Raw genomic sequence first — 26093 nt, 5'->3', positions numbered from 1 at the left:
GACAAAGAGTATGCACTTATTTGAGAAAGGTTTGTCATAAAAAATTTAATTTGTAAGCGTAAGTTTCATAAACATAGATTGAAAAGGACTTCTTGGGTCACCACGGTAAATGAAACCTAGGCAAGACGTAATTTTTGGGTCACCACTATATTTAGGGAGGAATTATAGGAAAAAAACATGATTACGAATGGAAACTATAACTATGACAAGTTTTTAAAGATGATTCTCTGGCTAAAATACTCGACTTATAAAGGAGTAAATATCTGGGTCACCAAGCGCAGCATAGAGCTTACGCGGTATCCTTTAGTCCACACCGCTCGCCTGCTGGGTTCCCACTCGCTAATTACAAGCTGCCTTTGTGCTTTGTGTGCTCTGGCTTCTGATCGCTTCGGATCGTTCTGCGATTCTGCGAAGTGGTGGAAGGGAAAACCGGTTCGCCGCTCAGCGGGAGAGGATCGGCTCTGGGTGCTATCAGCTGCCGGGTCCGGCGCTTCTTGGTCGCCGTCTAAATGGGCCTCAGCGGTTCCAGCTCCAGCTCCAGCTGGGGCTCAGAAGCTTGGCTTCAGTTGCTTGGGCGATGCGTTGCTGAGCGGTCAGAGCCGGGAAAAAAGCCAGCAGATTCCATACCGCCGCGATTTGTGATAGCCACCGGTTTTCAGCTTTATTGGCTCTGCTGGTGTGCTTTTTGCGGTGTTTTTTCTTTATTTTCTTAATTTTTTTTTTGTTGATTTTTTCGTAATTCCCTTGGATTTTGTTTTGTTTTTTTTTTTTCGTTTATGCGGTATTGAATTAAATTGTATTGTATTGTGCGGTGCCCGATTGCCATAGTCACCACAGTGCTCGACGCACTCAATAAACGACATCGATACGTCGACGAACACTACTCCCTTATCAGGGACCGAAAAAAGGTCGTGTCAAAGGTGGGTTCGATAAGGCGTACAGTGAACAGTGGACAATGGACAGTGGGGTGGCGGGATGTGGGGATGTGTGGACGTGGGGCTGTGTATTGCATGTTCTACTTTTGATTTCGTCGTGTTTACAATGGGCAATTACTGCGGAAGGCCGGAAGCTGATTAGCAATCACATACCTATTCAATACAATTTCATTTGGGCCGATAACAGGTGATGTCATGACACTTTGCATTGCTGCAACCCATTATCATTCGGATATGAAGATGAGATGATGAAGATCAGATGAGCTCCAGACACATTGACGAGTTCTCAATTATGGGAAGCATAATTGTCAGGTGTTCCTTTCCTATCGGTAATTACCGACGGAGCTGCGATATCAGTTGGCAGTCAGACGTCTTTGGCCGGTGGTAAAATCCCAACGGCATGCCGCCCATGAATCATCTGATCTCACCTGGCGGCGCTGCTGGTGAAATGTTCGTCGTAATCGGCAAACACAAACTTTCCATCAACAAATAAAATCAATCAAGTCTGGCTTACAGCCGAGCAGTTCACATGGAGAATGCTTTTGTGTGCTCCCATCATAAAAACAAAAATCGTAAATGGGTCAATGGCAGTGGATGTGGATCGGTTTAATCAGCTGACAGTCGATTGAAAGAAACAGATCTCGCTTGTTTTTCCCCTACCATCTCGACGTGGGCATCCCCTGTTGTGAAAATGTTTTCCAATTTCGGCTTTGATAAGGCTGATAAGCGTCACCTAGTAGAATGGGATTCACTAATGCTTCTGGGAATTTCAGCTGACCGATGGCGATAATCTCGGCGAGAAGGTACTTCCTTCTGGGTCTCCTGGTGCTGACTACCTCCGCGTATCTAACGGTTGGGGATGGTATGTAGGATGTCTTCGGGCTCGTACACTAGATCCTCGCCAGCTGGCCGCATTTCTCGTTGCAGAGGGCGATCCCTGCCAGGTGAGGGCGGACATACCGGGAATCTGCCGCTCCTCCTCAGCCTGCGAGAACATCAGAGGATACTTGAAGTCGGGCACGCTGTCCACCAGCCAGGTGCCGAGTTGTGGTTTTGGCGCCCGCGAGGAGATCATCTGCTGCCCCACCGTCGCCTGCTGTGCCACTGAGTAAGCGTGCCCCTTTCCGGGCCTCTGTGCTCTATTTTCCTGTTCTTTGTCCTCCTCTTTGTGTACCATATGTGTGTGTGTGTGTGTCCCGCCTGCGCTTTGTGCCCACCGATGTTGCATGCTCCGGTTTCCGGCGTCCAACGCCAGACTAACACCTCTCACTCCCACAGTAGTCGAGTTCACGAGGTCCAATTCCATGCCACGAGCTCCGAGCGCAGCAGGTTACCCGAACCCAAGTGGGAACCACTACCAGAACCGGAGCCACTGCCTCCGACGACCACCGAGGGGAAAAGGGAGCGGGAAAGTCGGCTGGACGAGAATCAGAACTTCTTTGACTTCAACAAGCTGCTCAGCACCCCCGTAAAGCCGCAGAAAACCCACGATTCCTTGAAGACGCCCACTCAGGAGTCGATGAAGACGCCCACTCACGAGTCCATGAAGATGCCCACTCACGAGTCCATGAAGTTGCCGACACACGAACCCATGAAGTTGCCCACACCCGAACCCATGAAGTTGCCTATCCAAAGCGTTGGAGCTTGGGGCATAGCTCCTCCGAAGACGCATCCCATTACAAGCACCCAGAGATCTTTTATGGAACCAGAATGGGGCCGTGAGCCACGGATTATAAACCGTCCACTGACCACGCCCCGATCACGACCTCAAAGGCCGCATAATTCCAATTTCAATCCCAATCCCAACCCCACATTAAACAACAATAACAACCTCATACATTTGGTCAACGATCGGCTGCGGCAGCAGGGAATGCAGATTGAGCCTGCCCGGGAAGTGCCCATGGTATTGCAGACCACGCCGACACCCACACCCACGCAATTGATCGATCCCTTTGAACCATACCGATTTCGGGGCCAGGACAGAGACAAGGATCCCCAGCCGGAACCGTGGAACGATGTCAGCAATAACCTAGACGCGGATCCAGCTCCCAGCATCTTCAATCCAGCCGAGCCGCGGTTTGTCTGAGCATTCTTTTGGCATGGACATCAGTTGGCCTCAGCCAGGGAGCCGCATGCAGTCTCTGTCTCAGGTGGAAGCCATTGTGAGCCCAGTTTTAATCGCTGATATAACTTGTCTTTCGCAGGCCAACGACGCTCAATCCCAATCCAGGCCGCGTCGATCTTCCCGAGAAGGAGCGACCAGCGGTGGCAGGTGAGTCGCAAATTTCTTGGGAATTTATATGAATATATATATTAAATTTCTAATGATCTGATGACAGCGTGTGAGAAGATTCGATCCGGTGGAAAGCCCCTGACGGTGCACATCCTGGACGGCGAACGGGTGGACAAGGGCGTCTATCCCCACATGGCGGCCATTGCGTACAACTCCTTCGGGAGCGCGACGTTCCGATGTGGTGGATCGCTCATCGCCAGTCGGTTCGTCCTCACAGCGGCTCACTGCGTCAATAGTGACGATAGCACGCCAAGTTTCGTTCGTCTGGGTGCACTGAACATAGAAAATCCCGAGCCGGGCTACCAGGACATCAATGTGGTTAGTATCGCCATGTGTCAAATGTGCCAGATAACCAGTAGAACTCACCAATTCCACTGGCAGATTGACGTTCAGATTCATCCGAACTATTCCGGCAGTAGCAAGTACTACGACATCGCCATCCTGCAGCTGGCCGAGGATGCCAAGGAGTCCGATGTCATCCGTCCCGCCTGTCTCTACACGGATCGCACTGATCCGCCCGCGAACTACAAATACTTCGTCGCCGGTTGGGGTGTAATGAATGTGACCAGTAAGTTGTGTGTCCGTAAACTGCAGTGGATTGTCAGCCAATTGTGTCCTTGCAGATCGCGCCGTATCAAAGATCCTGCTGCGGGCGGCTCTGGATCTGGTGCCGGCGGACGAGTGCAATGCATCCTTTGCAGAGCAGCCGAGTGCCAACCGGACGTTGAGGAGAGGCGTGATCGCCTCACAGCTGTGCGCGGCGGACAAGAATCAGAAGAAGGACGCCTGTCAGGGCGACTCCGGTGGCCCGCTCATCCTGGAGATCGACGACGTCGACGGCATCTATTCGATCGTGGGCGTAATCTCCTCGGGCTTCGGCTGCGCCACCAAGACCCCGGGCCTCTACACACGCGTCTCCTCATTCCTAGACTATATCGAGGGTATCGTGTGGCCGGCGAATCGTTTCTGAGGCGTCATTTGATCTGCAATAAATTTAGTTTGAACGGATCGGATGGTGGCTCTTGGTTTTGCGCAATCTCAGGGCTTGGAGTGGTTCCCATTAAAAGTGTTTGAGAAAGGTATTTTGTCTTGAAACAAAGTTAGACACAATTCAGTGAGTGTCATTAAAAATAGACAAGAGGGTTGTTCATTGGGTTCCTTAATAAGTGGCAATTTTTTTTAATTTTGAGTAACAATATTTTATAGGATTCAAACCCTTTCATTATATTAAAAAAAAACGTTTATTAGCAAGCTTGTGTTTCTAAATATAATATTCAAGTTAATGTTTTAAGTATGTGAGATTTCAAAACGGTAGGTACTTCTAGTGACCAGAATCTACTTTTTGAAAACACAGAGTAGAAAATAAAAATTCGAATTTCCAAGGCAACTAAGAGGTATCATGAGTGCTAATTTCTATACCTACTGACGTTTTGCAGCAGCTCTGGTTTCGGTGCAGCTGTCAAGCTATCGCTGTCTGCGCTTCACACGCTCGTACGTAAACAGAACTGAGAGCGCAAAAGCTCGCTGCGCGCGGCATTGCCAGGTGTGGCGTTCGAAAGTTGCGACAAAAGCTGCTTACTGAGCTTTCGCAGTCAGCTGTTCGCCGCCGTTACAAAGTGCTGCCGGCTTACTGCCAACCACCCACCACCCACCGACCCACTGGCCCCGTCCGCTCGCAGCACACCACCCCCCGCCCTCCCCGCAAGGCAGCACTCCTGCGGGCAGAAAAAGTGGGAGCTGCTTAAATGGCGCTGCCAGGACTCCTCGGGCTTCAGTTGGTCGCGAGACTGCGAAGCTGTCGGTTTGCCTGCTCAGCGGTGAAGGTGCATTCCTAACACACATAAAGTCTCGAATCCGTTGGAATTTGAACACGATTACCGTTATGCGTTTGAAGTGAACCGAACCGAAGTGAACTAAACTGAACTAAACAAGTCCCGGGGTCGCGTCGTGTTTGTTTATTTACTTTTATTTTTGTTACATCTTTTTTTTTGAGTGACCACCGAACGAATTCATGAGTCCGACGGCGACCTGACCCCAAAAGTCGAAACTTCCACCGAACAGTTGCAACCGTAAATGTAAGTCGATCTTTGTGTGCTTGTGCTTATCTGCTGGCCAGTGACACTGTGTTTATCGCACACTTAGTCCACCCACCATATAGCCCCTATCTATTTGGGTGGCGTGTACTTACACGGTGGGAAATTGATTCCGGCGGCACATCTGTTTCCATTCGTGCACGGCGATAACGTTTCCTGATCCGTTCGAACTCAGCCACGACTGGGGCGTAGGCGCCCGCGGACCACACAACAGGTGACACGGCACCGGGACTAATGATTCCGTGTACTCCGTATGCCGTATTCCGTATTCCGATTCCTGCCACCGCCCGCGCCCAGCAAATCGGCTAAGTCTGGCTAAGCCAACTTGACAAATGAGCCAAGTCCTGGCATTCTCGCCGGGATTTCGGAATTACCTTTAGCATTCTCGGGCATGGGCGCAAATCGCTTAGTGAGGTGAAAGAACGGCAAATAGTGCTACTCAGAATCGAGAAACTATCTGAATCTGAAAAAGAAACCTTACTTTAAGTTGGCAATAGGTTTTTTTCAGAATAAGAAAATTGTGAAATCTTAATATCTTTTTTAAATTGAAAACTATCTATCACTTGGAAATAATGAAATATTTATTTAACTATAATTCCTAGCAATGAAACCTTAACTTAAGAGAAATATAAAATCTCCTGATTTTTCATCTATCTCAACTGATGGAATTAAATCTTCTTATATTTCATTTTGAACAATGCAGCTAAAAATGCCAAACTACATGCAACATAAAGTTTAAAGAGTGAAGAGTTGGCTTTTAAAAACACAATTTGTTTGTAGCCTATAATGAAATTAGATGCATATTAAATGGAAATTCCATTGCTTTTAAGCCAATGAGTAAATGAAGCCTGTTCTAATAAATATGGAATAATTTAATGGGCCTTAATGCGCCATTAACTATTAAAGCGAAACTATGATGCTAATTCTTGAATTACAATCACTATTATTGATTGTTTAAAATTACGCATGTTATGGCGAAAGCCAAAATGATTGATCGCCTGGTATTTAATTTAATTTAATTTAATTCAATTTCCGAGTGACACACACTCCGCCACTCATAATTAACAATTATGAATGCCTTTTAAAGCCGATCCATCCCATCAAAATGTTATTTAAGAAGTTGAGGATTTATGCGCAGACCCCTAGAGTAAATTGGATTCCCCCGTGGGAATTTCGCACTTGACCATCCATCCCAGGAAAATGCTTCCACTGCCACAGCTTCGAATCGGTCAGCGAATATTCGAGTGGATATTTTTATTTTTTTTTTTGTTTAAATTCCTCGCCTGTCGTCATTGCATCCTCTGCATCCTCGTCCTGGAGTCCTTATGTCCTCATGTCCGGCGGGTCCTTGTTCTTGTTGGCTGTGGCTCTCTGTGCGGTGCTGGCGGTTAGCCGAGTGGCTATAAATGTGACACTAAGTTAATAAATTTATGGCTAAAACACACCCAACTGCTCTTGATGGCTGATGTGCGCGCTGCTGCTAATTTCCCTTCGCCGTCGCCCCACTTCCCCATTTCCCAGGCCATTTCCATTTCCATCAGCCTGAATGATGGGGCCACAACAACGATGTGGCGATAGGGCCACACGGAGAGAAATAAATGATGGCTCATTTGGCCGAATGCCGGACACATCAGTAATGCGTTAAAAGGCTCCCACTTTGATAAGTGATATCAGAATGGAATAGTAATAATAAGCTGGTTAGCAGCCACCAATGACGTTTTCCTCCGTGAAGCCCGTGTGTCTTGTTATCGTTGGCGTATTAATAATATTTTTATTGGCCGCTTATTTGCCTCTCCTACTCTTTGTGTGGGTGTGTGTGTGTGTATTGTGGCCAAATAAATTCGCACTCCAGCCTGACCAAGGCCTATTTATACACTGACCAAGAAACCAACATACACCCACTGGCCAAGCGATGCTCCGGTTGACTTTAATGAATGAACTCCTGGTGAGCAGACACTGTGGTTACCCAGATAGCAGTTCCAGATCCACAAGTGGCACATCCTATTCATCCAATTTCCCATCATCAGGTGTGGCGTAAAGTTATCGATCGGCTGCTTTGTTCCAAAGCCATTTGAAGGCTCATTTTTTGAGCTTTGGAAAATATGGCGGGTTTATTGCCAGACGATTTCATTGAATATTCATGTGGCAAATGTAATCACAATTTCTGGGTGCCACAGTGGATGGGAAGTGGACTCTTGGCCAACTCTTGAGCCTGCTCCACATTCCCAAACTTTCTGCGACTTTGTCCCTGATTTCAGCAGCGAATTGCTTGGCGGTGCAAAAATCAGTATCGGACTGTCGGGATGTCCTGGCATTCTGGTAGCATTCTGGTAGCATCCTTGTAGCATCCTTGTAGCATTCAGTGGGCTAAAGAAAAGCTGACCTAAGCGATGATTTCTGGCGCTGTTTTGATGTTGTCCCAAGGAATGCAGCAATAAAAAATGCGCAGATAGCTGGAAATGCTCGACGGGGCGGACATTTCCACTCGAGAGCCCCAAAACTAAGCAGCTAATGGCTTTAGTTACTTAGCTGCTTGGTCCTGGACCGCTTCCGGATTCCCATCTCGTAAGCTGGAGGAGGAGCCGTCAGCTGCACATAAATTTACACACAAAAGTTCATTTTGGTGTTTCGCGTAAATCTCCTCGCAAATCTCTCATTTCGCCAGCGAAGCGTTATCGTTAGCGGAATGGGTCGAATTGGCGCATACCCTGCAAGACATCACGACCTTCACCTGCGAGATTATGGAGCTAAGCTCGCTTGAAGGCATCGCTTAATCTCTTCTTGGAACTCGGGTTTATTGAGCTATGACTACTCGTGTAGCTGCTTTAGCTCAGACTAATCGGTTTATCACTGGATTACTATTTCCCAGTGAATCACCTATAAGCTCTTTAGGTTTAAATTGTCACCGGTAGAGCTGGGCTTACTTTAAATTCAATGAAATCTATTGTTTGATAGCAGGACTTACATGTATCTTAATCGAACATTTTTAAGGCCACCAAAGTTTAATTAACCCGAATGGGCTTATCTCTCAAAGAGTCGCATATGGAATTGATGTGGGTTGCCTGCGCGAAAGGATTCCTTGGGCTTGGAGTAACTTTTCGTCCTGCCATTTGGCCCTACAAATGGCATACATAATCAGACGGGGGATGGGGCAGATGGAGCCTGGGCAGGGCACCACTTAACGCTGATAAAGAATCAGCTGAACGCGGCAATGTGACGTTAGACATAATTTTTGCTTTATTCTTACTTTATTTTATCTTTTTTTTTTTTTTTTTTTTTGGCAAAGTGGGTGGGGTAATGGGGTTTATGGGGCTCTGTTTCTGTTACGCTTTCTGTTTGTATTCCAGTTTCTGTTGCTCTTTGCGCTGCCGACGTGCTACTCTTTTCTGGCGTTTCTGGCGCTTCTTGAGCTCGCTGAAAGGTCGTTGACAATGGCAAAGGAAAGCTCGAAAGGGAAATTTATGGCTGGGCATTAAAAGAAATTTAATCGATTCCCCTTGACTCGGTCTTAGCACGTGTGTGCTGCCATTTCCCATTTCCCATTTCCCATTTACCGTTTACCGTTTCCCAACCCCACTCGCACTCACCCAAACCCAATTTCCATATGCCTACTGTCTCTGCAAACGCACGGTGAGAAAATCGAGCCTCGCAGGATAATAAAAGCTATGGATGAACGGGAATGCCATAAAATCAGCGAGTCAAAGATGCTCAAAAGTATGCAAGAATATTTTTCCAAACAATACGTATTCTATGTCTTAAGACTTTTTGGTTTCTTTCGGAGTGATAAATAACTTAAATTCTTTTAATGAACAAAAGATGCGGATAGCTCTTTAATCTTTGTCCATCCAAAGGATCTATCACTTAGAATCCTTTCTTAATGAATATCATAATTTGTAATATTAGTTGTCAATAAATATTGAAATATGTAAAAAACGTATTGTTGTAAGTAGGTAAAAATCGTTATTATGTCCCATACAATAGTATTACTGATTTCCCTTCCTCAAATATTTAATTTTTTTAAGCAGTACAAAAATTTAATTCTGATTGTATCAATATTTTTAAATTCAGAAAAAAATAATAATGTTCTCTTTAAAATCGCATTTAAAAGCATTCTTATTGGAGAAGAAATTCTTTAAATGGCTCGACTATCCAGTTTCGGATGCGAATAGATACCCTTTTTTCTCTCCGTGTAGTCGGTGTTCCCGTGCTTCCATTCCCATTTGGTTTTCGGCAAACAGCGGCGCGTGCTCTGTGTTGCACTTGTTAAGGCTGCCACTGTCCCTGCCCCTCGAGGAATCGTTAAACCTCGACGCCCCTGCCTCCATTGCCACGTCCTCAACTGCCGTATGGATTTCGTTAATGAAAACGCCAAGGAAAAAAATACATTGAAACACACACTCGCACACAAAGTTGAATTGGGGGTGCGTGTAAAATGCGTAAATTATTTTCCAGCTTTGTTGTCGTACTTGATATTTGAATGTCTGTTGCTGTTTTCGGCTGCCTGTGTGGCATGTAATTAAAAATGTTGTCACGCTCGGCTCTTAACAACTGAATGGCAGTGGCGTGGGGCAGGATGTTTATTTTTTCCCTTGTTTATTGTATTTTTTGTTGGCAACTGTGGCAACTCTGGCGGCGACGGCACTTAACATTGCAATGTTTAATGCCGGAGTACGCCCGAGTGATTCGCCCGAAAGTGTGTGGCAAAATAATGGGCTGCCCCAGTGGAAATGCTTTTCCGGAAATCTGTTTTGCAAAAATATACAATTTCGAAACCAGAGCACTCATAATCATAAATCAGATTAGAGCTAAGGCCCATTTCGATTGGAAGCCACTGGGGCATTTGGATTCACTCATCAATGTGCTGAAAAGTCTGACAAGTATGCAACAAATTGTGTTTTTTCAAATAAATCAATCGAACAAAACTTATTTTTTCTACCATTTATATATAAAACATGTTTTAAAAAAAAGAGAGTATAGAGTGAATAGGTGTTTTGCGGAATAAATGAACTTGGGATGTGCTATAAATCCTTGCACCCTTGAATGTTTTACTTTACGCTCCGCATTCCGCCAGCAAATTACAAAATTCGACATAAAACGTTGGGGATTTGGCGCAAAAAAAAAAAAACAGAAGCCTGGCCTGGAATTGCAGCTAATGGCCATAACACGGACCATAATCCCCTTATTAGGACGCTGACTTTGTTAATTTGTCGTCGTTCGAGAAACGGCGGCATTTGCATTAAATTTAAAGAATTCGTTGTGCTTTATTAAGAGCAGCAAAATAAACCTTTTCTCGTCTTCCCTTTAATTTGTTTTAGCCAGCTTTGCTTTCCTTTTCACGGTTGCTGTATTTTCCTAAATGATGCGTTATGAATTCATATTTTAATGACCAACTTTCGCTCTTTAGCGTGTTGAGTGCTGGCCATCGTGGAGCTAAAACGTCAGGCTAATAGGCCCGAAATTAGCGATACAATTCAATTAGCTGCTGCCGGCGAAGTGTGTCGCCCAGGGCTTTAAAAGCCATCCCCTCCAACTTCCCAGCTTCCCATTTGGTGGTGCCCGTGCTCCACTTTTTAGGAAGTGACACAGATGCCTTTCATCTGGGTCCCAAAACTGCGACGACTGGCTGTCAATTAGGCTGGCAACTGGCAACTAGCAACCTTGCCACGGTTTCAAGCCTTTTAAAATTGCCCGCCCGCAAATCGACAGCGCCACCCAGCTCCAAGTCAAATGAACTCATTAAACTTAATGAATAACGAGGGCGGGCGACGGGCGGCGGCATAACGTTCAAGAGAAAAAAAAAAAAACATGAAAAACGAACCGGGCCCGGCGGCATTTGATGGGCTTAAACGCGACGTGGCTTGACTTGTCCCGGCTCAAATCTAATCAACCTGCGCCTCCAGCCCATCCCTGCACCGCAAGAAACAAGAAGTTGGTCAGCGTGAATAAAGCCTATTAAATTCTAATTGAAATAAATACTCTGTAGCCAGAAATATTCCAAGAATTTGGCTTTAGCAGCTGATTAATTTACCGCCAGCGAATTCAAATTAGGCGAAGCATTTTCACTTCCATTGCGAGTTGAACGGATTTATTTTTGGAATTTGAGCTAGTCACCAAAGAAGCTCGAAAGGTTAATGTCAATTGCCACTAATGTTTGGTTTCAGCAATTACATGAAGCGAAAGCTTCATGTAGCTTCATGTAGATTGGATAACATGGCGTATACTTAATATGAACACGCTTACTTTGTGCGGAATATTTAGTTGTAGTTTCTTTTCTTGGTTGATTTTAGAATTCCCAATATTAATATTATAACTATTGTAACAGTTTATGAAACGATTTCCTAATATTTTAGATATGCTCTTAAAGCATCTTAAGTCGTTTAAAATTTAAAATTTCAACTGATATGAATGCTGAGTTCGCCGAGTCCAATCAAACTCGTTTGCCCAACCGTGCGTATACTTGATATTTTCATTACTTTTCCGTTTTATTAGAATTCATACATATTCATAACCACTGGCTTGAATTTATGATAAGTGCTCACTTCGATTTGAGTTTAAAACAGTTGAAATTAACTAAATGCTTGCATTGCTCAAGTGAATTCCGTTCGTCTGGCTAACCGGGCGTATACGTGATGTTACAAATTTGTTTTCCGTGTGGCCGCCATCTGCTACTGTTGCTTTGCCATTTCGAAACCCGAGCGAAGCCTTTTGTCAACCGTTTAGAGCTTCCCACCGTGACCGCGAAGACCCATTCCCGAATCCTGAACGCCTGAGCAGGTGTAAGATTGGACCACAACTTCGAGGGGAGTGGTGGTAGTGGCTGTGGGGGGCTTTGGAGGCCAAGGAAGCCAGAAAAGTTGGCCGCACGCGCCGTCTGCCTTCGATTGCGCGGCCTGCTGAACTTCATCAATAGTCGGGGCACGCATGCTGCGAATGTTAAGGGCAGGGGGCCCCAAAAGGGTTGTTCAATTATGCAGAGCTGCCGTCAGCTATTCTCAAAGTGTTGTGCCGACACCATCGTCCATCCAACCAACCAAACATCCAGCCATACGGAGGATAACTACCCAAATACCGGGTGAAACCACAATGCGGCGCCGAGCAATTATTTTCAGCGTGAATTTAATACAGATGCCGCCACTTTTTAATCTCGAAAATTGTTGAAAGCGTTAGAATTAAATTGCAGCAGCCACAATGGGCTTTCACCTGGCGGAAAAGCACCTTTTATCCTTCGGCCCCGAAATGCAAATGCAAATGCGAACTGCTGCTCTCGGCGAAATCTTTTGTGCGGCACTGTGTGTGCCACCGTCTGTGTAAAAAGTATTTGCCCCAACGCGTAAACAATGTCTGACTCTGCTCCCATTTTATTCACTCTCTCTCTTGTTATTTTCTCTGTTTTTTTTTTCATTTTTGTATGTTTTTTTTATGTGTTTTTGCATTGCCCAACGTAGAGGTTCAAGGATTGGACAAAACCAAGTCAAGGCGAGGTCAAGAGTCACTGGCAGCTCCAGATCCATGTGGCTGCGCTTTGGAGCGCTGTAGCCCGGTGGTGCCATCAAAGTCGGCATGACCACAAAGTCCGTACCTCAGCCTCAGCCTCAACCTCATCGCAAACCTCAATTCCCATTTCACGTGGAAACCGCAGTGCAACTTTGGCTCCCTCGGCGGGAATATCCTTGCCCTGCAGCGATTATGGCTATGGGAGCTACATCATTGAAACATACCGCAAAAATCGATACTTTTGGGGGCGCAATTAGCAATCAACAGGGGGGAGGGGGGTTGGTTTTGTGGGTCCTGAAGCACAAAAACCTGCCCATCCCTTTGATGGGTTCGCTCAAGACCTGAGAATTGCCGCAATTTCATTTTAGAATGTTTGCACTAATTTGCAATTAGTAAACTTTTCGCAGCACCACTTGCCTTAAATCTGGCCTTTCCTTCTTTCTTTTCGTATTATTGAATTCCTTGGTGGAGGAAAAAAAAATGTTGTCCCTAGTCCCATCAAAATTAATCATACGCACCGTTAAACATTTTGACAGACAACAAAAGTCGCAAGTTGCGAGGGGCGGGCCGCTTCGATTTGATTACGGTTCGAGTGCAAATATAGATTTTTTAACATATATACATACTTATATCTTATGTATATCGGGTTGGACACTGGCGGTCATATGAATAGCACTGTCTGCCCGTAATTACGACCTTTGGCTGACATCTAGTCCCTGTTGACCGCAACTGTATGTGGAATAGACCAACTCGTTTGGCTGTACATAATTGTTTAGGTTGAGACGCCACAGGCCATTGACCAAAATCAATGCGCCCCACTCGCCGGTTTGCCCGCGTGGCTTGCTAGCAACCAGCCCCTTCCGCCCCTGGCCACTTCTATTCCTGTCTGCTTTCCAGGAACTTCTGTTCTCGAAATGCTCGTCTAACGTTCAAGTCGCTTTGAAATTTTGTTGCTATTGACAATTGCCGGTGGCGAAACGAGGTGCGGGTTGCGGCGTTGCACATTGCAGCACCGAATGGCAAGTCAATGACCGAGGGCGGCATGCAGGCCCCCAAAGGGGGCGTGGCAGTCCGTGGGTGGGCACACAGACACACTCGACAAAAAAAAAGCACTGGCACAGAGAGCTCAGCCAATGCTCTTTGACTGCACACTCAAGTAGAAACTTGTCAATTTCTTCCGACCCGCAGCGCTAAAGCGGCAAGCCCATCTCCCCTTCCAGTCCATGTGGCCAGCGATCCATGAGCCTCGTCCTCCTTTATCCTCCGCGCCCCAGGTCGTAGTCCACATCCTCGTTCTCGTCCTCCAGCGACTTGCGCTTTTATAGTTGCCTTGTCTTGTTCAAGCGATGGCAGCAAGTAGCAAAATCAAATAAAAGAAACGACGCCCTGGAATCATCGCCAAGATAAGGACGAAGTGTGGATTCCCTAGGAGTGGGTATGTCCATCCAATCCACAAACCTGTGTAACTTGACGGATTCGGATTGCAAAACTATTTAACGTTTCCCATTTTTTGGGTGCTCTTTTGCAACTATTTTGAGCTCCAGCGATCTGTCAATATATATTTAAATACTTAGTTTACTTACTAGTACTAAGCAACCTAAGGATATTTACCTACTGCCTAAAAGTTGTCCAGATACCAACATGTTTTATGAAGTTTCGTTTGCCCAACGATCTTCACTCTTTACTCCTTCCGCATCCTTAGATACCCTCGTCTGCGGATTTCATTAACAGCGCATCCTTCTTGGGCTCCACTGTAGCTCCATCGTGGCTCCATCGTTGGAATGAAGCAGTGGAAGGCGTAAAAAATCGATGTTCGAAACGCTTGAGAAGTTGCAAGTTGTGACGGCGAACTGGCGAGGCTGATTAGCCAAAGGCTTGCGAAATCAATTTCCGTTTAGAGTTTGTCCCCGGCGAGGTTCGTCCTGGAGGAGCGGGAGCAGGAGCGGGAGCAGGAGCAGAAGCAAGTGGGAATGGGGAGCAATTACTGTGAGTGCCATAACTGGACGATGCGCCATGAGCGAATCATTGAATCATCCGCCCCCGTCTGACATGCAAAGAAGTGTGCAATTATTTGCACGTCGGTCGAAACTGTTGCTCAACTGATGACAACCCCACCCAGCTCCAGCTCCAGCTCCACTTTCATTCTCCATTGCCATTGCCATGCCCATTCCCGTTCCACTTCCATTTGGACTGTGCCCTGTGAAAATTGGCTTGATTGGCGCTATTAAAATAATTAGGTTTGCCCGAAAGAATCCGATCGGGGTATACTTTCGATTTCCGATTGGTTACGCGCAGCGCACAAATTAAATAATTGCGCAATTATTGGCGGAATCTATCTGGTTATATTTGATATCTGGTATCCAGTATCTGGTATCTGGGCCTCCGCTCCGTTGGCCATTAGAAATGCCATTAATATGGAATCAGCACCACAAACTGCAGCCGGGCCAACACATGGCTCCTGAATGTGGCAACACGCAGCTCCCGACCAGGACGACCGATTGACCCCACAATCGATTCGGTTAGAGGTTAGGCAGATAGCAAAAGGACGAAACGACCTGGCCAAGGAGTCCTGGAACAAGCCGCATGCTAAGTCCCTGGCCATCGGACATTGTGTCATGCATAGTAGATATATGTATGTACACATTTTCTTTTTATGGCCATAAGCCGGAGGACAGCAGGATAGCAGGATACCAATACCAGCTGGAGCTGGAGCTGGAGCTCGGTGCGAATTTGCAATGCAGTCACTAAAATAATATGGCTGAATATAAGTTGACTTTCGCCAGTTGCCATAGATATGCAATATTTTCGATTGAGTGATCGTTCAAATTTCGTAGGTGCTGTGTGGACACATGTCTACACACAAGGGCTTGGATATTCCAGGGTATTCAACAGCCGTTGGAAGGCGGGCTATCTGTGTGTATCTGTGTGTATCTGTGTGTTTTTGGCTTGGTTAAAGTGAGCGAAAACAATAAACATAAAATGCACAAATACACACGCACCCAATGTTTGCTGGTCGTGTGTGTGGGTGTTGCTGTTTACAAAGTAGCAGCAACTGGCTTATCAATTTCCATGTACCCCAGCAAAAGGCACTCCAGCCAATTCCATTCCATGCCAGCCATGCCATTGTTACCTTACCTTTTTGTGTGTTTATTTGCCTGCTGGCAGCTATAATCAGTCAATGCCGCATCGCACCAGTTGGCCAAAAGAGCTCCTCCAACTGCTGCCTCCTCGCCGGGATGCGGATGCGGATGCCAATGGGAATGGGGAATGGGAAAGGGAATGGGAATGGGGACTGTAAAAAGCCAGATAAAAGTTTTCAAGAGTTGGGAGCTCTGATGTCGCCCCACTGCTAATTTATGGACGCACCCAGCCTAAGACGCATTACAAGACATTCGCTGAGGAGCGGGCCAGCACATTACTGGGAATGCACTGAGAAAAAATGCTCTCTTATTATAACTATAAATACAACATATTTGGTTTGTTTATATATCAGTGTATAAAGTTACAATGCATAACTAAAGCCCAATTCTTTGGCAGTAGCTTAAGTTCGCTTATGAACTGAATTTCCAAAGGGATGTCAAAATCCCTACCTTTTCGCGCAGTGTACTGCGCTAATGCCGCATATATCCGCCATTCAATTCGCCGCCACTCGCTGCTCGTTCTACATGACAAATTTTTATGGGCAAATAATTTGGCTTTCTCTCTCGTTGATTTTATGGCCCAGTGGGCGTGCTGGGGGGCGTTGGGGCGTGGCCGGCTATCAAAATCATTTGTTTGCTAATTAAATACACTTGCTCGTTGCGTGCTGATGAGCGATTAACTCGCTTGATGTATAGCATACTTTTCAGGTGCGAGTGGTGGACGATAAGGCAGTCGGTCGGTGTACAAAATTAATTGAGTTTCAAATGACGGACGAGCGACAATGGCGCATTTCCCATTTCCTGTTTCCATTTCCCGTCCGGAAGCATTATTTAAAATGCATAAAAACGGTTGACGGTTGATAAACTGAGTGTTAACTAGAACAGGGGATACTACACACTGAGCGGCAAGTTCAAGAACTTCCATGATTAAGCAAACAATTTGGAAATTTTTACATAATAGATTCGGATGGGCTCGATGTTTATTGCTCGTTGAAATAGCTATACATGTCTGGGATATATGCAAAGCGTTTTGGTTTGGCATCAAATGGTATGACCTGGCTTTACTTTGACATAGATAATAATATCTATTATAACATAGCTAAACATAGCGGAGGGGCGCTTCAAAAGTTCGATGCTCTATTAGGGGAATATAAGTTATAAGGTTTGATATAAGTTATAAGCAAGTTGCCTAAAAGTAAGTGTTCTTTTTTCATATTAAAAAGAGGCTTTAAGAAGTAGGAAAATATAATGTGTGATTCGGGTGAAGCATAAGTTCGCGTTTTCATTCTCAGCTGGCAACTTTAAGATACATAGATGTCTTATGATTATGCCCAAAAGTGATTAGCAAGCTTACAATCCGCCCTCGCAAGCATTTGATTCGCACTAATTGGATGGCAGGCCAGTACGGAGCTGTTACATGGATATGCCAAGGCCAGGGAAATATATATCAGATATAATTCATATGTAAATACAGCGTGACAAACACGCAGACAGCTACAAATACAGCTACAGCTACAGCTACAGATACAGATACAAATGCAAAGATGGCGAAAAGCTATGGTTTTGAATGGATTGCACTTTAATTAAATCGAATCGTAGCAAGCTGGCTGGGATTTGCATGCTAGATCGATTTTGCTCAATTGTATTTCACGGCTGGTGACTCCACTTTCCTGCCTTCCGGTGGTCAAAACGAGGACTATTGCTCGGCAAACACACACATTTCGTGTGTACACGGTGCGGAGCACTTGAGCCAAGCATTTAATTTGGCGTTGCTTAATTAGGAAAGTTTCGGCAAGACGACGCCGCATCGGTGTTGAACAAAAGCGATAAATAGGCGGGATGAAAAGGGGGGTGGGGGTTGGTGGTCGGTGGTGGTGGGCAGGACCTTGAGACACACGCAGCCAAGTGAAGTTGTTGCCTGTCACTTGTTAAACGGCGAAGAAGCGTTGGGGAAATCAGTATTAATTACTCGGACGACTAACATTCGCTGAACCATAAATGGCCATGGTCGTCGAGATTAACTAGCACTAGTTGCTATAAATAAATGTGCTATCCGCAGGGTAAATAAACAAGGGCCTTTGCTTTCATTTAAAGTGCGAAACTAACGATTTTCCCAGCTTTTCCATCCCAAAGGAACCAGCGAACATCGTCATCATCTTAAAATCAGTACTTATTGGCATAGATTCCTGCGAAGAAGCACCACAAAATGGCTTTCCAATTATAGTTCATCGGTGAGCTGCAAAGCTTCGGGTTTATAAATCACCCGGTAGTTGAACCTCTGGGGATTCTCAAGATTAAGGAGGATAAATTTGTAAATGTAATAATACAAAACCCCCGCAGTCTTGCAGAACTCTCTCTCTCTCTCTCTCTCTCGCTGTCGCCTAATGACCAAGTAAATCGCTGTGCTGAACCAACCGGAAATGTGATTGATGCAGTGCATCACCAGCTGCCCCTGGTCCCCGGGCAATTCACCCAGGAAACTTTTGCTCTATTGACTCATCTAATGCGCTGGGTGGTGGGTGGTGGGCTGCTGCTCTGGTGGGCTGATATGAAAGCAAAAGTTCACTTGTTTAACCCCTCGACTTGTCGACAATGCAACCACAGCCAGAATGTCGAATCCAAATCCCGAAATGGATTCCAGAGAAGCCGGGGGCGCAGCCACAAGCCGCAACGCGTTGTCTATCAACATTTTAGGCTAATTGACGCATTGGGTATAACCATGTTACCAAAAGGGGCGTCTGGCCATGGAGCGGGCGTGGGCGTGGGCGTCGTCCTCGGTTGCCGGTTGTTGGTATCGTAGCCACATCAAATGCGCCAAGCGATCTGCGAGCAGTCGAGGAAAATGAAATTATTACTTGCCGCATGCGGCACAACTTGACTAATTGACAAATGGATAATGCTAATCCCAGAACGGGCTACACTGGCAGAAAGAAGGACGCTCGACTGCTAATTGAAATCCCACACGGACGGCACAGTGCGACGTATTCGGGTCAGAATGGATAAACAAACGATTCGAATGGAACACACTGCAGCAACTGCAGCAATGCAGCAATGCACCAATGCAGCGCCATGCAATTGGCGTTCCCAAAGGAGCAGTAAGCTGCCCTCCCTGCTCCGCACAGGATTCTCCAAGGAGCTGCCCATAATAGACTCCACACTGCCAGACACTGGTGTTTTCCCCACCAAAAGGGGCGGGAATAGGTCTCGAACGGGGCCGCACATGTGAGTAGCATATAGATAGATGAAGTTGTCCGAGGGCAAGAAACTACTAATGTCTGTGGATGTGGCAGTGGGCACGGGGTGTATCTGCCAAATGGCATGTTCAAACAAAATTAGGCCCGGCAACCTCGGCCTGCTGTTGTTCCTGTTGTTGCCCCACAGCACGGGTGGGTCATCAAACCAAGTCGAGATTGCAACTGCATTGCGAACAGGGTGTTTTGCTTTCCAAAACCCAACTTAAACTGCAATCATGGGTCTTGACTTTACTCGTAAATGGGTTTAAATTCATTGGAATTGCGAATTGATTTTAAGTTAGGTGGTGAAATATAGTGGGCGGAAAAATTGCTGTGGTTGTGGTGGCTGGGACTGCTGCTGATTCTCCCTGAAATGAAACACTCGGGATCGACTTCACGAAAATTCCGTACTTTATTCGCGCACTTGTAACTTAAGACTACCTTAACACTAACAGTGGTAATACCGCGGGACCGCGGAGTGGTGAATACCTTGCGGGAAGGGAGGAGAGCGAGAGGAGAGAAGGAGAGCGCGAGCAGCGGTGCTTGCGAGCCGTGGAGGAGCTTCGAGTACAAGCATTGGCCGCTTACACTGCCGCTCAACTGTTTGCGCCCTTCTGGCGTGAACAGGTGGTAACTGTATTCTTGTACCTCAGAACTCCCATATCTATCTTCAACTAACATAGAAATCCTAGATACTTTTTGATATCTGCTGCCTCCTCATCTCAGCTGCCAATGAAAATTTGTATGAAATGGCAAAATATCTTGGCATCGCAAACGTTTTTAATGCGTGGGTCCCCCCCTTTCAGCTTTCCAATTTAAATGCGGTTCTTAAGTATTTCCTCGGAAATTACATTGCGAGTGCAAAAGGAAATACAAGGACGATGCGCCACAGGCTGATTTTACAGTGGGGCCTCAACAAATGCTACGTATGTCCCCCAAAAACAAAAAAAAAAAAATAAAATAAACGGCCATAAGCTTTGCAATCAACATTTCATTTAAGGCAATTTAATTCGACTGTTTTCATGTTGCATGGTCCCATGCCCCAGGCACCCTGTTTTTGTTCCGTTTCTTTTTCGCAGTAACGAAAATATTTTTCAGCCAAGTGAAGAAAAATTAGCAACAATAAATTGAACGGAAGTTGCTCCTCAAATTGAAAGTGGAGAGGGAAGGGGCGGAAATGGCCAGGGATTCCCCGGAACAGGAACTGGTAAGCTTCGGCAGGCTGGCAATGCTGGGCACCCTGGGGGCGGCTCAGTCTGGAGTGGGCGTGGCATGGTTGTCTGTGGCTGCCACTGCGGCCATACGGTCAACACACACGCAGCCGCACACATACATACATACATACATATGTGTGTCTGTGTGTGGCTACGTGCCACACACAACTCTACTCCTTGTTTTCGTGCATGTCCTTTGCCAGCTTTGCCTTGCCTTCTGTCTAGATTGAAATTCCAGACCTGTGCCAAGAAGGGGGCGTGGCACGCCCACAGTGCACAGGGCGAAAAGCGGGGACGACAGGTTGAAAGTCGTGGCTACAGGGAAATTCCATCACAATGATACATAAATTGGAAGCTTCATCCAAAAGTGGGACTCCTGGTTGCAAGCATTTTGCTTGTAAATACTTATACATAAGATCATACCTTGCTCATCTTAGTCCTATAAAACATCATCATAAACTTTCATTTTCGTTCGCTTTTCTTTGGATTATTATATGCAAGCTTTTGGAAAGCATCCACTTAAAATCTGGTCTTGATGACATATGGTAGAGCCATTTGGGAGGGACATATATTTTGGCAAAGAAAAGAACATTACATTTTTGAACAAAGCTTCAAGATAGCAAGAATTTATGCTTAAGCCAGATTAGCAGAATTGCTGGCTTTTCCCAGATAGTTCTAAGTGCCACAAGTCTTATTTGGTAAGAGGTATTAACAACTAAGCCATTTGCTATTGGAATTAATCTGGCTAAAAAAAAAACAGTTTTGCAGTATCTCATCGAAACCTATTAAAAATAAACAAATATAACTCTCAGATACATTTTAGTGGTGCAAGCTTTGGTTACCGAGTAGGAAGATACATCCATTTCCCACGTACATATGCCACTGAGAGTAATCCGTAGTCGCTCTTGTTGTTGATTTTTCCACCTGTGAGAGGACGTGTGGTTGCGGGGTAGTTAAGCTGCGACCGCAGGCTGAAGGACGAAATCGGGACAGGCGTTGCATACAGATTTTCAATTTCCATATCGTTTTTTCCCGTCCGTACGCTGCTTTTCCATGGCGTTTCCCCTGGCTCTTCCCCTTCCCATCGGAAATTTCCGTTGCAAATGCTGAAACAAAGGAAACGCAAACATAACAACGGAGCGGGAAAACTAAACGTAACTACAACAAACGCAATGACAAGAAACAAAACAATGGACGAACAATGAAACGACGAATGAATGAGTGAATGAATTGAGTGAGCGCCTCGCAGGCGGCATGAATGTCACATACCAATTGAAATCGGACAAAGAGCCCAAGGTCTCGATGGTATGCCCCAAAGTCACATATGTTGGTAGAAGGTGTTGATTTTAGCAAATTGTTAAGTATACGCATTATATGTATCTCATGTCTGCAGTAGCGCAAAGGTTTTACAACTTCAGATCGTCAAATCATAGACCATCAGACTCTTCAGTTTTGAGATAGATCTACTTAGTTAATTTATGTGTTTTTCGCTAGGCGTACAGATTGGTTTACCCATAAACAATCGATTAGTTTAGCTTTTGTTTTCCCCGAAGCTTTCAAATCTTACTGACTGCAATCACTGAAAGATTTCCTACTGTAGATACCTCTACAGTAATATCTCAAGAATCCAGCGCTCATAATTGATTGAACAATCTCTTCTTGATTTCCCATTGCAGGTGGTGAGGATGTCGCCAGCTGAGCAACTTCGCTTGGTCGGAGTATCGGATGCCTACCAGTTGGCGGCGAGCAGCGGAGGAGCAGCAGGCGGAGGAGGAGGCGGAGGCGGCGGCGGAGGAGTGGGAGGATATGGTGGCGGTGGATCCGGAGGAGATGCAGGCGGCGGGGGCGAGAAAATGAAGGATGTGCCCGACAAATATGTGACGGCACTCTCGCACTTCCTCGACTGGCATTCCAATGGCACGGTTGACATGGAGCGACTCAATGGTCCCATCCTGAAGTCCAGCATCAAGTCGGTCTACTGGCTGTTCCTCATCCAGTACGCAGCTCTCGCCCTACTGGGCGTGGTGCTCAATGTGATCATCGTGGTGTACATCATGTACCACCGGCTCTACAAGGATGTGACCCACGCGTTCATCATCAATCTGGCCCTTTGCCACTTCGTCCAGTGCGCCCTCGTCCTGCCCGTCTCGCTGATGGTCATGCTCATCCAGAACTGGATCTTTGGCCAGTTTTTATGCTTCTTTCTGCCCATGCTGCAGGTGAGTGAACATCGAAACGTTAGTTATAACATTATATACATTATAAAGTAAGCAACTTACCATCATATTTGATGCTTTTTGAAAAGGCTTTCATTCTACGAACCACTGTATTTGGTTCCTTAAATGTGGCCACGTCTTTCGGGCACTTTCAGCCAAGCCATTGGATTCAGCCCCAGCCAGATTTAGTGGTATCCCATTGCAATCAGAGTTAACTACAGCTCAGAGCTATATTTATCCCATTTGGCTGAGGGCTGAGGGCTGTGTGCTGCTGAGAGGATGGCATCCGGTCGCAGTCGATTGAGCAATGCTTGGGGTGGTGTCCCTTCGCACAACATCCCCCTGCCAGGCCGCAAAATCTTCGGCTGGCTGGGGCTGCTCCACCTCATTATGAAAGCCACCGTGTGATTGACACATGCCCAGGAGGCGGAGGAGGATGGCCCTTAGGTGGAGTCAGAAATCACAAGCAAATAGAATCGTATACTTTCATTCGATTTGATTCGCCTCCGTCTGTCACTTTGTTCCGCTTTTGTGTGGCGAAAACAAATGCGACCATAAGCGAATAGGACCTGCGTGAGTAGTCCTGGCCAAAGATGGCTATGAGGATGCTTACTTTTGGGGAGACAAGCCGCCTGGCAATTCGATTAGGTCCGAAGTCCGTGGAGCAGACAAATGATTACATTTACAACCTTGACGCTGCAGCAGGAGATTCTATTACGGGGCAAAACGGCCAGGGAATGGGTGTGGGATTGGGATTCGGTGTGGGTGTGGGAAGTCGATAGACGGAAGGGGATATGATTCGATTTGATTGCTATCACAAAGGGCGACAAATAGCGGGAGCACACAAACACACATCTGTCACTGCATATAGTCGCGTGTTCGTACACATGTGGGTGAATTCCTGTTCCTGTTCCAGCTCCAGTTCCTGCTCCTGTTTCTGGTACTTTTCCTGCCTGCTCCTCCTCCCCATCCGCCAAATGGAATGATTAATGGGTGGCTGGGATTGAGCAGGATGCGCACTGAGCTGCTGCATAACCGACAAGTAGCGTTAAATCTGCTCCTTAAAGTCCTCTAATAAGTATTGTTTTCGGTTACCATAAGTAATGAATAAAGACGAATAAAACTTAATGTTACCTTTCACTGGAAGCATACTACTATATACCAATACATATATACTAATTCCTTTTAAAAATAACTAATTGTTTACATTGTTTGAATGTGTGAACATTTGCTAGGTGTTGCCAGACTGCAGTGCAGCTTTCTTCAGGGCTACCCCTAATAGGGTATTCCAGGTTATGATTTTCAAAAATGCAATCATCTTATCAAGCTGTAGGCTTTAAATCGATTCAAAAATGTATAACTACTACCTAAAATCAATTTACTTACCTATCTCATTTCTTCAAGTTTAAAATATAAACAGATAAGTTCAGTGTTATAAAAGAAGTTTAAGGCGCGAGTGTGACCGTGCTTTCATGGATTTTTGGCCACTCTGATTTGCAGCCATTTTTGGTTTTTTTCGCCCTATTCTTCTTTCGCCATCTTCTTGTTAGGCACGTGCGCATGCTCGCAGGTTGTTCTAGAAAATAATTTCAGAATATTAGCTACCGGAATTTTGCCAAACTAAAAGAAGCGACTGCAAAAATGGTAAGCAATAAAACTGAAACCCATTGGTTTCTCTTATCTATCGTTGATATTTTACAGTCGCAGAATTTGAAGGTCGGCGACCCAGTGCCCATCTATAGTCTAAAAATACAAAAATCAAACCTTAAACAGCGACAGCTTTGTGCCATTCCCAAAGTACCGCCTTTTTCCCAGCTTCAGAATGTGGAAATTTCAGCAAGGAGCCACCACGTTGGGGAGGATTCGATAATGAAAGGCAGCTTCAAAGAAACCAACAAGGAGAACTGCCACGCCAGTTGGCTGCTGAAATGTCCGCAGAAGCCGGCGCATGAAAGTGTCCACAAGTCTAGCTTCATTGGAGGACACCATGATCCCAAGGAGAAGAGCCCGACAAATTTAAACCAGGGTCAAGAGACGGTTGTGGGCTCTCAATATTCCTGGCTGAAACATGACGCAAATCAACAACAGTGGCGTTATAATTTTAATTGCACCATGACTTACACCAAGGAGCCTCTCCTCCCGGAAAACCCACTGGGGTCGATACCCACGACTTGTCAGCATCCGAATGATGGTGACGATAGCCTCAACCAATTAGAACCTCTTGACCTTTCGTGTGGTAAAAGAGGTTCAGCCCGGGACCAATGCGGCATCGACGGGACCAACATGCATGAGAAGGAGACTCCTAACCGTGCAATATCCTTAGATCATCAATACGCCCTTCCAGCCACACAGGAACCAATGGAGGAACTTCCGGCCATAGTCCGTTCTCCGTCTCAAGAACGTTTGCTGGCAATTGAGGCGATTTGCGCGCAGCTTATGAGGAACGATGTCACGACTCCTGTGGGAGTCATACGCGACGGCGTCACCTTCGAAGATGTCTTCAAAGTCCTGGGCATTAAGACGAAGCCGCCAAAGGACCCCGAGCCCTCTCCAGAAGATGTCTTCGAAGTCGTGGGCATTAAGACGGAGCCGCCAGAGGACCCTGAGCCTTCTCCAGAATTCGACATGCTGGACAATGAGTCAAAAGCTACTCAGCAGCCTCCAGAAAACACGGCCTTTCAGAATACACCGCCTAGTGTTGGCGGACAGAATAATGAAAACCATGACATTCAGGATCAGGTACACGCCACTTTTCCCCCTGCGGGATACATATTCAGCAGTGAAGAAATGGCAACCTTTATGAATGATATAGACACGACCGATGGAATGGAAGATCGTATCTTCGACTATCTGAATCAGAAGTGGGGGCCGCCAACGGAGCAGCCAGGCAATGAACTGGCGTCCTTTGGAATCGATAATAAATATGCGGTGTCCTTGCATGAGGCATGTCCCTTGCCAACGTTCAAGAAGATAGTCAAGGATGTTATCAGGGATGAGGTCAAGCAAATAATCGAGACCAAGAAGGTGGTCGACGAGGTGGTCGAGAAGAATATTAAGAGGGAGATCGACGAGGTGGTCAAGGAGAAGATCAAGAAGGAGATCCAGGAGGAGATCGAGGCGGAGATCCAGAAAATGGACGAGGAAATGAGCGAGGAAGAGGAATCTTATGATGGGGCTGAAGAAATTGATACCGACGACGACTACATTTCAGTCTAAAATAATCAAAAATACTAATAATTATATTCGATGTCTTAAGAATCTATGACTTGGATAACCAAACGAATGGTACAATTGACGGACCTACAGTGAAACCTTGTAAACAAGTCCCTTTTGATATCATTGTATATTTTCATTTTTTGTATTTCAAAGCACTTGAATAAATATGAGAACTTTTTCCTACACAAACGATTTTTTAAGTATTAATGGAAACATGTATCGTATTTAGATGCGCAATGCGTTGATGTATCTCATGTTA

At 45.8% G+C, this 26093-nt stretch overlaps 3 protein-coding genes across 8 annotated transcripts in view; all 3 read left to right on the top strand.

Annotated features, from left to right (window-relative positions):
* The first annotated feature begins 564 nt into the window (after positions 1–564).
* On the top strand, positions 565–4479 carry LOC6614865 (serine protease Hayan). Of its 5 annotated transcripts, none has more exons than XM_032725826.1 (8): positions 570–920; positions 1709–1797; positions 1863–2043; positions 2217–3011; positions 3140–3207; positions 3275–3546; positions 3610–3796; positions 3852–4479. In XM_032725826.1, exons 2-8 carry the CDS (start codon positions 1716–1718, stop codon positions 4196–4198), a joined length of 1932 nt encoding a protein of 643 aa, XP_032581717.1. In that variant the 5' UTR covers positions 570–920; positions 1709–1715; the 3' UTR covers positions 4199–4479. The 5 variants fall into 5 exon arrangements, 4 of the variants coding, with proteins under 4 accessions (XP_032581717.1, XP_002039283.1, XP_032581718.1 ...); XM_002039247.2 differs by having other exon boundaries at positions 2214–3011; XM_032725827.1 differs by lacking the exon at positions 2217–3011 and having other exon boundaries at positions 574–920.
* A 517-nt stretch (positions 4480–4996) lies between these two features.
* Positions 4997–26093, top strand: part of LOC6614864 — a 36800-nt gene continuing 15703 nt past the window's right edge. The window contains exons 1-2 of one of the 2 annotated variants that reach the window (XM_032725487.1): positions 4997–5303; positions 22079–22621. In XM_032725487.1, coding sequence (XP_032581378.1) covers positions 22088–22621 — 534 coding nt within the window. In that variant the 5' untranslated portion in view covers positions 4997–5303; positions 22079–22087. Of the gene's footprint in view, positions 5304–22078; positions 22622–26093 lie in introns of those variants that run through there. The other variant, XM_032725488.1, reaches the window with a different exon arrangement.
* LOC116802153 lies at positions 24025–26086 on the top strand. Its single transcript, XM_032725489.1, has 2 exons — positions 24025–24262; positions 24320–26086. Exons 1-2 carry the CDS (start codon positions 24260–24262, stop codon positions 25832–25834), a joined length of 1518 nt encoding a protein of 505 aa, XP_032581380.1. The 5' UTR covers positions 24025–24259; the 3' UTR covers positions 25835–26086.

This window comes from Drosophila sechellia, chromosome X (assembly GCF_004382195.2).
Source record: "Drosophila sechellia strain sech25 chromosome X, ASM438219v1, whole genome shotgun sequence".
In the NCBI taxonomy this organism is placed as follows: domain Eukaryota; kingdom Metazoa; phylum Arthropoda; class Insecta; order Diptera; family Drosophilidae; genus Drosophila; species Drosophila sechellia.
The sequence above is the reverse complement of the archived record's forward strand: the minus strand, read 5'-3'. Positions and strand labels throughout refer to the sequence as shown.